We start from the raw sequence: 15283 nt of genomic DNA, 5'->3' as shown, positions 1-15283 counted from the left end.
TTTATCCGAACTGCTTCGCACCTGTTCGTTCCCGCGAGTCCGTCCGCCTTGCGAACAATTTTGATCCTGCAACAAAAACTTTTCTGCAAAAAAAAAATCCTCTGCAAAAAATCCTTGCTTAAACCTCCTTTTTTTTAAAAAAAAAAGAAAATCTTTTCCCTTAATTAAGGAATTTTCTTAATTAAGTTTCTCAGAAATGCCTTCTTCACGGACCAGAACAGTGTTCCCTTGATTAAATACTTTCCTTTTAGAGATTAATTAAGAAATTTTCTTAGTTAAACTTTGCTTTATTAACTTTCCCAGTAACAAGTAATTTCCTTCTTAATTAACTCCACAAGAAATTCCTTCTTAATTAACACCGCAGGAAATTCCTTTTTAATTAACTCCTCAAGGACAGCCAGAATATTCCTTCTTGAATATTTGAACAACGGCAAAGAATATGGAATATTCTTCAGCAAAGGAAAGTTTCGAAATTAATTTGTTGCCCTTCGCTCCTTCCCTTTTCTGGATCCCGCCTATTCCGCCCAAGCACTGTTCCCTTCCTGCGAGCTTCGCGATCCACGAACAGGAACAGTGCTCGGCAAGTTTGTTCCTTCCGCGGAACGCCGCGATCTTACTTTCTGGTTCGCGAAACCGAGGCAAGAACGTCACTCCCACAACAACGCGAACCCTTCCTTTAGCCTGCCGCCTCCTGCGGGAATAGTGCGTCCCTATAGCAGCGATCCTCCGCTCCTTCCTACGCCGGACAACTCCCCAGCAGCCTTTCGCACCGCGAATCGCGTGCCGCGTGAACCTTCCTTTTTCTGGCCGCGAATCTCTGGATCGGAACCACTGTTGTACCGATCGCAACTTCCAAGAGCTTGTTTGCAGAAATCTCTGTCGTGCGCGCAAATTCGCGGACATCCTTTCCGCGCCCCACGCAAAACCTTCGCCGGAGACCTGGCCTTCGCAGGAACTCCTCCTTCAAATTTACGTCGTGGGCCGAATACCTCGATTTCGAATCAAAGCCACGCAGATCCCGAAACTTCTCCTTCCAAAATCCCTAAATCGTTCTTCTTACTTCCTGCGTCGCCGCAGTTTTTTTCCCTGCCCTCGAACCTGAGCTTTGATACCACTTGTTGAGAAAATAAGGGCGAAGAAAAACAATAATAACGACACAAATCCAGAAGAACACAGAGATTTAATGAGGTTCGGCAAAGATGCCTACATCCTCGGGAGCAGAGCGGCGACCTCCTTTTCAATATTCAGAAAATAATACAGAATACAAAATTCAACTCTCTCGAGGACCTATGATTGCAAACAGTTCTATTTATAATATTAGAGTAAACCCTACAGTACAATATGTAATTCCCAAATTACTCATGTATCGTATAGCGAGACGTTGACCCAACACTGTTGGGAAAATTAGGGCGAAGAAAAACAAGAACGACACAAATCCAGAAGAACACAGAGATTTAACGAGGTTCGACAAAGATGCCTACATTCTCGGGAGCAGAGCGGCGACCTCCTTTTCAATATTCAGAAAAGAATACAGAATACAAAATTCAACTCTCTCGAGGACCTAGGATTGCAAACAGTTCTATTTATAATCCTAGAGTAAACCCTACAGTACAATATGTAATTCCCAAATTACTCATGTATCGTATAGCGAGACGTTGACCCAACACCCCCAACCCACATAACGTAACTTCCTGATTTGGACAGATTCTTCCGCTTCGCTCCGCTCTGCTCCGCTTCGTTCCAGCGTCTGTCCCTATATGGTATATGAGCCATACCATAACACAAACCAAACAACATTTAATAAAAAAAAATATATTTAATGTTAAAGTATAATTTATTGCTTCTTTTTTAAACTCTTAAAATTTAGTCGTTAATAATTTATGGTAAGAGCACGAATATATAATTGATAAATTTTTGTCCTCACGTTTGGCAGTCCATAGGATCCACATCGTAACCGTACACGATCCTCTAAGGCCCGGGCCCACATCTGTAGCCCGTCCCCTTCTATTCATCTCATCCCTCATCCGTGCCCTGATCCCATAAAAGGCCAATGGAGTTGCTGCGCACTTTCATAACTTTCTCCCGCCTCTTCCCCTCCCGCATCAGTTGTCTTCTTCCTCCTAAACAACGCTTTCTCCGCCAAAGTTGGAAATCTAGGGTTTTAATCCAAGGGGCTGTTTCTACGCCGCCCAAAACCTTCGCCTCCGTGAACGAACCTTCGCGATACCGTCGCCATTAGAGCTAGCTGGGAAGGAAACGACGGATCCCGGCTACCAGAAACCAACCATTGAGGAAGGTAAGTTTGTACGCGCCATTCTTCCTCGCAGCTCGTTCTGGATTTTAAATCCACCGAATCACAGGATTTAGTAAATCCCGGATATATCGCCAATCGGTTTCATTTTGGGATTTACGGGAGCTCAGGATTTACTGAGGCATTTTTTGCCGTTTGTCAGGATTTAGCTTAAATACTGCATAAATCCTGCTTAAAGCCGGCTACCAAACAGCCCATAAGTTTTTCGATATCGTTTTCTATGCGGTGAGTTTCCAATCTTCTCGAAATAGGGTTTAACGTTTGGGATCTGAGCAATGGGGAGTTCTGAAGAGAGAATCGTGGCGGTGATTATGGTTGGAGGCCCTACGAAAGGTATTGATGGGAATTATACATATACTCGATGGATTATCGGTTTGCTGGTATTGATGACTCGAATCTTTGATTGTGGTTCAGGGACGCGGTTCCGGCCATTGTCTTTCAACGTTCCGAAGCCATTGTTTCCTATCGCGGGACAGCCGATGGTTCATCATCCCATCTCTGCTTGCAGAAGAGTAAACGCTGAATCCCATTGTTTTGATATATATGATTTATTGGTTGGTTAATTTGTGGAGCTGCTGCGAGCATTGCAGATTCCCAACTTGGCTCAGGTCTATCTCATTGGATTTTATGAGGAGCGGGAGTTTGCTCTTTATGTGTCAGCTATTTCGAATGAGCTCAGAGTTCCTGTTAGGTGCAGTTGATTTTTTTTGTGAATTTGTTAGAGCATGCGCTTCTTCCATGTTATTTATTTTGATTTGTGGTGTTTTTTTTTTTGGCAGATATTTGAAAGAAGATAGGCCGCTTGGCTCAGCAGGAGGGCTGTACAGTTTTAGAGATTATATATTGGAAGAAAATCCGGTTAGAATTATACTATCTGAATGAATTTGTTCGCTTGATTTGTTATTCTGCTTAGGAATTGGATTTTGTACGTGTTCTTAGTGTTGGCACCTGTTCTTAGTGTTTGGCTTTGTGTGTCTTGACTTTTACTTTACATATTGGAATGTCTTCCATGATTATGAAGAAAGAGCTGAGCACGTTCTCATGCCTTTTTTGTATGGCAGTCACATATATTTTTGCTGAACTGTGATGTTTGCTGCAGCTTCCCACTGCCAGAAATGCTTGGTAAGCGCCTCAATTAACCTTTGTTAGCCTTGCAAGTTATTCTGCGCCTCAGCACTTTTTCCGACTTAAGTATTTTCTTATAAAAACTGGCATTCTAATAGGATTCAAATAATGTTGTTTTCCTGATGGGGTGCCCATCTCTGCTGGCGCTGACTTTGTTCACCTAGAAAATTGGCAATCTTTCTCGCTGCTGGAACTAGATTAAATTTGTCCAGCAATTGATATGTTTCTTATTTAAAATTTACCCATGCCAGCATTGCTATCAACCAATAATCATGATTTCTCTTAGCACTTGTACTTTTGCTCATCATTTAAGTGCCTTAACTTGAATCTTGATCCTCATGGTAAAAATGCGAAATGCAAAATGCAAATATATAGGTTGGTTTTGGAACTTATTTAAAATGTTCTTTTCTATTGCTGTTTTGCAGATGCCCATAAAGACTATGGTGGAATGGGGACAATACTAGTAATCAAGGTTGAGAGGCATTAGTCTAATTTAATTTTGTATTTGCTTTCTCAAACATTTTCATTGCTATACCATGCCATTTGAAAACTCGTGGGATTTATTCAATTTTCTGCATAGGTTTCAGCTGAATCTGCAAATCAATTTGGTGAATTGGTGGCTGATCCCGTGACAAAAGAGCTTCTGCATTACACAGAGAAACCAGAGACTTTTGTAAGCACGAGTCCTATATATTTGCTCCAGCCTTTTCCCATCACGACTTCATCCATTGGTCTGATCTTCTCCGGTATGCTTTTGGTGCTTTATAACGTCCGAGCTTCACGGTTTTTATTTGCTATCTTATGCAGGTTAGTGATCTCATAAATTGCGGTGTCTACATTTTTAACCCAGAGATCTTTAAGGCAATTCAGGATTCCTTCACTCAGCGGAAGGATAGAGGTATGCCTCAAGAAAGTACGAAAAAGCATAATATTGTTTAAACGTATGGACATAATATTCCATCTATTATTATTACTATTATTATTATTTAAAATTACTCAATGATGAAGTGTAGCAAATAACAGTTGTTAACGAATATAAGCTATTATTGCTTTGATTCTTCTTGTATTTTTTTTCCTTTTTATTTATAGCTCTACCATGTTTTTCACTTTTTTTCTTCTATGAACCAATCTGATTCTTTTTTTGATGACTCACCTAAGATGGTATGAAGGGATGAGACAGAAGCTGATATTCACTTCTTTCATAGTAGTATGCATTTAAGATGGATGCGTCTAATTGTATTGCTTTGGCCTATTTTAAACCTGCTCTCATTTTCTTAAATTTCATGCTTGAAGGATTAATTTGTCTCTTGTCACTATTTGAGACCTTAAGTAGCATGATTTCAAATTTTGTTGGAAATACTCGAATACCCTACGTGCACATCGATAAATGCCTAAATGCTTATGGAAAAAATGCTTGTGCAGCCACCATACCATTTAGTTGTGTTAGCTTTCCTCCTGTACAAATCCTCATTCTATTTTAATAAATAAAGCTCAATTTTTTCTTTGGGCATAGGGTCTACTTAGTTCTTTTTGCTTGCAAGCTTTCTTAAAAATTCCTTTATCGGCTATAGTTTCTGTTATCCTTTCTTAAAAAGTTTTCTAAAAGCGATTTTTTGGAAGAGTAAGGGATAAATCATATACTTTTCTAATCTATTAGAGCTTCTTTTTGTTTTTTTTTTCATCATAAACATTAAGAGAAAGTTGAATCAAATTAAGTTTCAGTGAGATGACACTACTTTGGTTGCCATTTTTAAACTCAAAATGAGGTTTAGTTGTATTGAGAAGTGGATAAGTTGACACTCACTTCTGTTAAGATATCATACTATCCATGAGCTCACTTGATGTCATGTAATCTTAAATAAAAAAAGAAAATAAAAAAAAGAAAGGGAATAAGAGGCAGAGTACACTCTACATGCACAATATGGAGTGATATGAGCCAAAGTTTAAAAAGGTGAAATCGGGAATCAAGACAAATCGCCTTAGTGAAGCAAGGCGTAAGCCTCGAGGCGGATCAAGACATAAACCTCAATAAAGAAAAAACTCATAAAATTAAAATAATTTCATAATTATGACAAACCATTAATAAGTTGATTTAGTTTATTATCATAAAAACATAAAATACATATCTTAATCTTAAAAATTCATATAAAGTAGAAGTTTGGAATGTGATTTTAGGTAAATATTCACTTAGAATTTAAATGTTCTATCATGTTCAAGATCCATAGTGGTCTTATCATTGTTTTCCGCATCTTCGAAATAATCATAATGCTTATTATCATTTAATTCTTCCTTATTGAAACCTTTCAAATATTTTTTTTCTCTATAATTTTCTTCTTACCATATCAATCAATTTGAAATGCAATATAATTTAAATAAATTAATAAATTAATAACATAATCAAATAATCATTTTAAATTATCTTCTGGTCTTTTTGAAGTATTTTATCCGATATATTAAATATTATATAATAAATATTTTTTTGCATAATTTGATTTGGGTTATGCCTCAAAAGACTCGAGACATAAAACCTCTAGGTGTGAGTCTCAAATGAAAAAGGTGCCAACCTCACTGGTGGCACTGAAGCTCAATTCTTGAGGTTTTTTTTGTGCGCCTCAGTTCGAGGCTCGCCTCGACTCAAACACCCTTTTAAACAATGATATGAGCACATAATTTGGATTAAAGAGGAAGAAATAAATAACATTGACATGTTTAAATAATTTATTCATCTAATCAGTCAAGTCTAAAAGCCCATACAAATTTCAAAGAAAAATAATTCCTATGATAATTACCGTTTTTCTTATTATCCTAAAATAATGATGACATTATTCTCATCTTTATTAACTTTTATTCTAATAAAACATAAAGTGAAAGTTGAATTTGGATAAAAATAGTTGAATATAAGAAGCTTTAAAATCCAATTTACCCTTTTGTAAGTTTGGTTTGAATTTATAACCGTTCTATAAGAAAGTAGTCATAAGTGTTCTATACTGGCTGAATGATGATACCTATTTTATTGGATTGTATTAATTCATTTGTCTGTAAAGAACTCTTATTTGAAGTAAGGCAATGAAGGCGGAGCTTACACCAGTAGATTATTTGATGAAAGCGGCAACCATGCAATTGATTGAAACAAATTTCAGTCATTTTGTACTAACATTCTGCTGCTAATGTAGTGACGACTGATTAGGAGCAAGAATATATGAAGTGAAGAAGATCAACTGCAAAATTTGATACATCTAAAAATATCTTAATGCTATGTTAAACAAAATGCACAAGGAACATAATTTCATGCTCAATAACATGTTTAGGCGCACATTCGGGAATATCTTAGACTAACTTCAGTTAAATAGTATACTTGGCAGTAACCTATGTTACTCTCCCCTCAACTTCTGCCCCCTTCACCCCCCACCCCACACAAAAAATAAACAGTAAAAAAATACTTATAACTACTATCAGGGATTACTTCATATCTTTGAGATGTTATCATCATAAACATCTCCATACGGCCATTATCATAGATAAAATGTTCATAAGTTTTGACATGTGCTGTTAAATTAGAACGTATTATAAGATTTTTGGCGCTAAAGGAATATATGGAATTTGCATAATAAATTTCGTGGGACCGAAGGGACAACTCTTCTTTGAAGATGTGTGAGAGTATTACTAAAGAATATTATAGAGGATTACTTTTGAAACCTTGATGATGTGAAAGGCATGCATCATTATATTCATAATCATAAAAAATAATTTATGCAATTTAAAATGATAATGATCAGCTTAATCATAGTTAACATTGTATTGGTACTGACCTATGATCTTTAGTATGAGAATGGGCATCATGTTCATTGCGATGTGTGCATGAGAGATGATATTTGACAAGACAGTATTGACATTTACAGGAACAAAATATCGTGAATGATGATGGCATTTATAACTTGTTGTCCTTGTTTATGATAATTTGATGTCATTGAAGTTTGAGAGGTGGAGTTACTTCTGTAAAGAGGAGTCTTATGGCGGTTACTTCTTGTTTTAGCTCTTTAGTATGGCTGAAGTTTGGTTTTGCGAGGAAAAGGTGTCACGGAAAGGTGTTAAGAGTTTTTGTTACTTGAGGCTGGTCGTTGTAGTATATGCGAAGGCAACATGGAATGCTTTGTTTGAAGAAAAGCATCTTGAGGGGGCTGGTTTTGAAATCTGACACTCTCTAGACTCAAAATCAGCGAGTAACAATAGCGAAACGACGATATATAGGTGGAAACAAGTCAAATAAGGGCTGCTCTTACAAGGGCTGCTCTTAAAAAAAAAAAAAAAAAAAAAGGCAAATAAGAAAGATACAATGGTGATCTACTTTTCGATAAGTAGATCGGCTCTTCCACAACCCTAGACGTTGCAAGGAACACCACCAAAAGAAAAAAAACATAGCAACCACCAAATACATGCATGAATGAAAACAATCCCTAGGTTCCTCTCTTAATAGAATCCTCCCATATCATTTGAAAACTTTTTTTTCTCACTTTCCCTCCAAATCTCCTCTAATTTCTCCTACTTGAATATGTTATTATGGCCCTAGTGGACCCCTCCCCCACCTTTCCTTCTTCTTTGACCCAACTAGACTTCTCCGCTTCTTCACAGAACAAAGGCCGGCCTGCTTGTGGGCCGGCTGGGTTGCAATCTGCCGGTCTATCCTGAACCAACCTCTGTATAGGCGTAACACTACTTCTCTCCAAAAAAAAAAACGTTGTCCTCAAGGTGGAAGGGTTGAAACTGTATGTGGATCACTTTGTAAGGTTCTCATGTTGCTTCATAGTCTGAGACCCTTTTTCATTTAACCAATACCTCCTTCGCTCCTACTTCTCGACGCACCCTTTAGATATCTAATGACTTCAGAATCACCTCCAAGTCCTTTGTCAATGTCCTCAGTAGTGTAGATGAGGGTGTATGTTCTCCGAACTCACGTCTCAACTTTGATACATGGAAAACCGGGTGTCGCGCAAACGATGGTGGTAACCTCAAATGGTAGGCTACTGCCTTGATGCGTGCCATCACCTCATAAGGCCCAAAGAATTTCAGTGAAAGTTTCTCATTCCTCCTTTTGGAAAATGTCTTCTATCGATAAAGTCTCAGCTTCAAGTAGAACATATTCTCTGGTTCAAATTGCACATCTCTTCCGTGTTCATTTGCTTTCGTTTTCATGATTTGTTGAGCCCTCAGAAGATGCCCATTGAGCTTTGCTAGTGTCCTGTCCCACTCCTCCAAGTACTGATCGTCGTTGGATACGAGCGTAGCGCTATGCCTATAATGTATTAAGTGAGATTGATCCCGCCCATGCATTATCTTGAGAGGGGTGGTCCGTGTTGCGGCGTGTGGTACGAAGTATTATACTAATATTCAACCCGCGCAATCCACTTGCCCCAAAGTTTTGGCATATCAGCTATGACACAATGTAGGTATGTTTCTACATTTCTGTTGACCACCTCTGTCTATCAATTGATCTAGGTATGATATGCGGTTCTCCTCTTAAGGATCATCTTTTGCAACTTGAATGTCTCTTTTTAGAAGTGGTTGAGAAACACCTTATCTCTATCCGAAAGAATCGTTTGCGGTACTTCGTGCAAACAGACTACTTCCCGGACAAACACAACTGCAAACGAGATCACAGTGTTGGGATGTCGTATGAGAATGAAATGTGCATACTTACTCAGGCGGTCCATGACCACCATGATCACTGTGATTCTTTCTGACCGTGGCAATCCTTCGATGAAATCCATCGTTGCTTCTTCCCAAACCTTTTCCTATAATGCCAATGGTTTTAGTAATCCTTCTGGTGTCGTGATCAAGTACTTGCGTCGTTGATATATATCACATTTTAACACCATATCATTAACGTCTCTGCTCATCTTTACCCAATATAGTTTTGTTGCTAGGCGATTGTAGATCTTCTGCACCCCCAAGTATCCCTCGATCGCACTGTCATGAAACTCTTGTAATAATTTGGAAATATAATTCGCGTCTTAAGTATCACGAATCGCCCTTGGCGGAGCAGTTGTTGCCCCTTCTATGCATATCCTGGATGCCTGTTCAGATCCTGTAGTAACTTGGCCCTTATCTTCCTTAGCTCCTCATCTCGTTCGCTCTCCGGTCTCGGGGCTTCCCAATCTAGGACCAAGGGTACCGATAGGGCCGTCAATTGGGGTTTCTTCACATTTCTCAACAGTGTCTGTCGCCTTTTTCTCCAATTACGACCGGTACTGAATCTCAGAGTCATATCCCAATAGCTTGGATAGTCATGTAGCGTTGGAGCTAACCCCTTGCAAATTCTCTAACTTTTCTCCTCCCCTGTTTCCATCATAACGTTGAAGCTTCTTGTAGTCACTAGCTCCAACCCCTGCCTCTCCACGATCTGATTTGTGATGAAGTTATGTGTGGTCCGGTTATCTACCAACACCACAATTGGCTATTTCCGATCCACCCCATCACCTTCATCGTTTGATTTGGGTTAAATCTCACCGCTGAATTGAAGGACACCTCTGTCACATCTTGTTGGTGTTGTGTGGAGCCAAATCATCCTAAATAGGCACAATGTCGGCGCATAGTTGTCGACTATGGGTGCAATTTGACAGAGGGTCTGGTTCATATGCGTCAACCTGTGGGTGCATATGCACCCACTTGTGTCTGGCTATAGAGAAGTCGGAGCCATGGGCGCATAGGCGCCCAATTTTGGGCGTCGATACAGAGGGATTGGTGTTTAGGAACCAAGTTTAGGCCCCAAAGCTCCTGATGCAGTTTTCTTTTGGGATTTCGATTTTTTAATCTCGATTTCGAGCAAATTTCGTAGGGCTTGGTGTTTCTTCCTTCCGTATTTTTCGACATGCATCACGATGAAAGATAGAATTTTCAAAGAGGTGGATTTCAATGATTCCACATTATTTTTGCGTCGGATCAGAGAGAAGATTGTGGATCGGGTCTTGTAAGTTTTCTTTGTGTATAGAGAGAACATATGTGAGTTTTTTTTGTAAAACCTTCTGAATTTCATTGTGGAAATTCCTAGTGGTGTGATTTCATAGTTTATTTTTCATTCTTGGGATTTTTCATATAAATTATTGTATGTTTTTTTGGTTGCTTCGATTATGCTTTCTATTTATGGCTTGTTATGATTTTCTCGAATTGGTGTGATCCCGTTATTTAGCTGTGTGGTTTAGTTTCTAATTGATTCTAAGCGCCAATAAAGTTGAGAATTGCTCTTCGTTTAGAAAATTTCTATCACATCCAAATGCAGATGCTTCTCCTCCACCACCTCCTTTTATGATTCCTCACTCTCTGTATCCTCCTCCCGAACTAAAAGAATTTGAAGGGCGCTTCTTGTAACGGTGACCTGGGGCATTTTTCTCGTCACAACGCACAATCTTTTTGCTCTTTTTTCCTGCACGTTTGCATTTGTGAGGCACTTGAAATTACTCTTTGAATGGGGTTCTGTACTCTTCTCCTTCAACATTTTTGAAATAACACCGTCTGAGCCCTCAGTGCCATGACTGTTAAGTTGCTCTTAATCATCTGAGCGAGCTCCATCATTTCCCTCAATCCTCGCGGTCCCAAGGGGCGGAAGGCTGCACTGCTCGTTTGTAGTGCTTTAGGCCCTTCAAGAAGTTTCTTTCTAGACCTGCTACAGAATTCCCCCTCAACCTCCTTAACAAGAGCTCAAACTTTTTAAGGTATTTCGTAACCGTCCCCTCCTGAGTCAGAGCATAGATTTGCTCATGTAGGTCTTCTTTTTGAATGGCTCGAAAATGTTCCAACAAGCATTTCTTATACTCCTCCCATGAGTGCATCAGATGTTTTGCCTCCATCCACTGAAACCAAGTTAAAGCCTTTCCCTCTAAACATAATTTTGTTGCCATGAGCTTCTCATTGATCGCAAAGTATCGCTCCACCTGATACACCCACCCACGTGCATCATCATTTTCGAAGATTGGCATTTTCACTTTTCTAACCCTTATATCTTCACCCCAACCCCTTTTGCCTTTGGTATTTTCCCCTATGTGTCTAGGTGGAACTCCCTCCTTTGATCATAGGCGCGCCCCGCTCCCGATTCCCTCATTCCTCCATCGTGCTCTTTTACGCCCCTTACATCATCCCTTCAATTTTCGGCCCATCCCCCTATCTCGGAAGTCTTCACTCCCACTCCTCTCGGAATCCTAGAGGGATGCTCTTGTAGGTAGCTGTCTTCTTCGTATTCTCTCTTTCCCTTTTGACTTGGGAAAGGATTCTTTGATCAACTCTTGGTTAGGATTTGCAACTGGAGCGGTCGGCACGGCTTTCGATTGCATCTCCATGAGCTCTTTGATCATCTCCCGCATTTCTCCTATTCTCTTAAATCCATCCTCCATTCGACTTTCAATGGGAAAAAAAACATGCTCTCCATGGCGGCAAATCTTTCTTCTATTTCCGATCTGATTTGCCCTATCTCTCCTTCTACATCCATTTTTTTTGCTGCCATCCCACCAAGAGATAGGCTTTAATACCAATTTGATACGCTCCAGACTCAAAATCAGTAAGCAACAACAACAAAACAACGATAGATAGGTGGAAACAAGTCAAATAACGACTGCTCTTACAAAACGCAAATGCAAATAAGCAAAACACAACAGTGATATACTTTTCGAGAGGTAGATCGGCTCTCCCACAACCCTGGGCGTCACTTAGAATACCATCAAAAGGAAAAAACATAGCAACCACCAAATAAATGCATGAAAGAAAATAAACTCTAGGTTCTCCTTAATAGAATTCTCCCACAACATTTGAAAACTTTCCTTCCAAACCTCCTTTAATTTCTCCTCCTTAAATGTGATTATGGCCCTAGTTGGCCCCACCCACCCCCTTTCTTTCCTTCTTCTGCGACCTATCTGGACTCGTCTGCTTCTTCATGCGATGAAGGCCGACCACATGTGGGCTAGCTGGGTTGCAATCGGCCGGTCCAGTGCCGACCCCTTTATGGGCGTAACAAAATCTCAGTTTAGTTTCTAGGAGTGTAGGAGCTCTTGTGAAGAGTAAGCGTTGATAATCGTGAAGAGGTACTACAAGTAGATAGTTTGAGAATGAACTGTGAATGCCTGTCTTGGTCAGCTAGCAGGTCGGCCAGAACTAGTAGAGGTAGTTGGTCAGCTTTAGAGAAGTCAAGGAGTGTTGCAAGTTGGCTTATGGGTGGTTAATGTGAACTTTGATGATGGGACTGATTTGAGGAATTGTGCAAGGCTCGAGATGTTTAGAAAAGTGACTTAATTGAGGGGGGGGTTATAGTTTTTTGGGGTTTATGGGATAATGTCATACAAGCTTAGGTGTGGGAAGGGCTAACATAAGTAATGGTGACGTGCAAGAGATTTGAGGTTTACAAAACTTATGTGCCGCATAGGTTGCATCTCACAAAGTTAGTGGGCGTATGTAAACGAGTTTTTGGCATTTGGTGGTGCATCACATGATAAAGGGCTATATTGGGAGGAATCATTATGGGAATGGAAGTGATTTGGTTGTGAGATTTGTATAAGAACTTGTAGTATGAGTTTCTGGATTGGGATGGTTTGTTGGAGACGATCTTTTTTTAATTGATGATATTTTGAACAAAACAATAAGAAATTTTTGTTTTTTTTAACTTTGCTCAAGTATTAATTGATAACGAGTAATTTAACATAAAGAAGGATGTAGAAGAGAGTAAAAGGAAGAGAACACTTTGCATACAAAGTTTGGAGTGATTTGTGTATACACCTTAAACCAACATTGACCTCATCAAATGATTCATAATTATGGTCTGTTTGGGGGCAGCTGCAGCTATTAAAAAATAACTGTGAAAAAATAACTGTGAAACTGCTGAATAATAATCCGATGCTCAAAAAACTGCGGTGTCTATTACAGTTTTTTTTAATCATACCGTAGTTAGAAAACTGCCACAACACCTAGCGAGGAGTGGTGAGAAAACATAGATTTCAACAATAACTTTTTGAAAAAGCTACCAAAACGCAGTTTACCCAAACAAACAAAACTGCAATGCAGTGCCGCACCGCCACCGCACTGCCGCCTCTAACAGGCCATTAATCAACTAGCTCTAAAAGTCCATATAAAGAGTCCTATTGATAAATAAAAATCAAACCATAAAATAAATATATAAAAAAAAATTATTTTCTTATTTGTTTAAAATATGGATGATATCATCTCTCCTTATTAAAAAAAAGGTAAAACAAAAGGTTTAAAAATTTTAAAAAATTAAAGATTAGTTTTATAAGACTTTAAAATAGGTTCAATTTAGCTCCATTTCAAAATTGACACGAATTTTTATAGATATTCGGTCACACATGAATTTTATTGCAATAATCCATGCAACTCTCGCAAATACAAAAGATGAGCACATACAATTCGAATGGTGGATGGTGCTCCCAATTCCTACAATTTTAGAGGTAAGAAATCTCTGCCAAACTTTAGACCTAAGACTCACAACTCAATCTCATGCATAAACTTAACTCTAGACATAACAAACATATTTATACCCGACAATAATAATAAGAAAAGACTAAATTGCCCTTAGGCATATAAAAGACAAATTTGCTCTCAGGCTAGGTGCTCTTGTAAAAATACTCCCCCTCTCCTCAAAAAAGACGCATTGTCCTCAAGATGAGAAAAATGACTTGCTCATCCTGCACCATGAGAACTTGTAATGGGCAATCCTTGCAACGGTGTTTTGAGTTAAACTTCTCATCACACCGAAAACATAACTCCTTGGCGCGCTTTTCTCGAATGTTTGTCTTTGTAAGACGCTTGAGTTTTACTCTCGGTTGTGTTCCCTTATTCATGTCCCATGCAGTCTCCCTCTGGGCTTCTAGTATCTGAATTTTTGGTATTATTGGTTGCAGCAATTTCGTACGATGCTCCATTTGTCTTGCTCATGTTGATTTCTTCATTTGGCTTTTGTCTTCCACCATTTGGGCTATCTTCATCATCTCCCTCAATTTCCACAATTTTAGTAGTCAGAGTGTTGCTCGTATGTCGGGTTTTAAGCCCCTCATGATTCCCCTCTAGTCCTGCTTCAGAAATTCCCCACAATCGTCCCAATAATAGTTCAAATATCTCTCTATATTCCATGACTGTCTCCTCCTTAATCAATACATAAAATTGCTAGTGTAGGTCTCCTTCCCGCATAGCTCGGAAACGTTTCAGCAAACACAATATGACTTTCCCCTCCAAACACAATATGATCTTCACGAGTTTCTCCTCCCAATCCAACTCATTCACCGCAAAGTATTGCTCCGCCCGATACACCCACCCATGTGTGTCTTCTCTCTCAAAGATCGATATCTTCAACTTTCTAACTCTAATATCTCCACCCCAACTTCATCTTCCTCCGGTGTCCCCTATGTGTCTAGGGTGAAGCTCCTCCTTCGGTCATAGCCATACCCCAGTCCCGATTCCGTCACTCCTCCTTTGTGCTCTTAATTACGATTCTCCGTACGTGTCGATTCCGTCAACCTTCACAGACGACAGAAGACGCGATTCCTTTGCAATCTCCTCTGTACGAGGTTGCGGGTTCTGGTAAGGTGCAATAACGTCAATCTGGGATAGATCAAGTCTCTCCACGCAGATCCGACTCACTTGTTGCGCGTACGATAAAACATTTGGATTGAAGGCTATGTATGCTGAAATTTTGGCCAACAAGCCAAAATTTGCTTAAGCTTTCGATCTTCAGATTTGATTCCCAAAATCTTGAGGTCTGATACCAATTTGTTACGATTTGACATCAAAATCAACATAAATTTTTACAGAAATTAGGGCAAACTTGAATTTTATTGCAAAAATCCAAACAACTCACAC

The 15283-nt window shown here is 39.3% G+C and overlaps 1 protein-coding gene across 2 annotated transcripts in view; it reads left to right on the top strand.

The window, feature by feature from the left end:
- Positions 1–2026: 2026 nt before the first annotated feature.
- The window catches only part of LOC110033811 (mannose-1-phosphate guanyltransferase alpha), a 29299-nt gene continuing 16042 nt past the window's right edge, over positions 2027–15283 (top strand). The window contains exons 1-9 of one of the 2 annotated variants that reach the window (XM_020737921.1): positions 2027–2296; positions 2563–2644; positions 2726–2823; positions 2902–3002; positions 3091–3169; positions 3373–3433; positions 3862–3908; positions 4017–4109; positions 4244–4349. In XM_020737921.1, coding sequence (XP_020593580.1) covers positions 2587–2644; positions 2726–2823; positions 2902–3002; positions 3091–3169; positions 3373–3433; positions 3862–3908; positions 4017–4109; positions 4244–4349 — 643 coding nt within the window. In that variant the 5' untranslated portion in view covers positions 2027–2296; positions 2563–2586. The remainder of the gene's footprint in view (positions 2297–2562; positions 2645–2725; positions 2824–2901; positions 3003–3090; positions 3170–3372; positions 3434–3861; positions 3909–4016; positions 4110–4243; positions 4350–15283) is intronic. The other variant, XM_020737922.1, reaches the window with a different exon arrangement.

The sequence above is a fragment of the Phalaenopsis equestris genome, unplaced genomic scaffold, assembly GCF_001263595.1.
Source record: "Phalaenopsis equestris unplaced genomic scaffold, ASM126359v1 Scaffold001303, whole genome shotgun sequence".
Lineage (NCBI taxonomy): Eukaryota > Viridiplantae > Streptophyta > Magnoliopsida > Asparagales > Orchidaceae > Phalaenopsis > Phalaenopsis equestris.
This window is presented reverse-complemented; position numbering and strand designations above follow the sequence as displayed.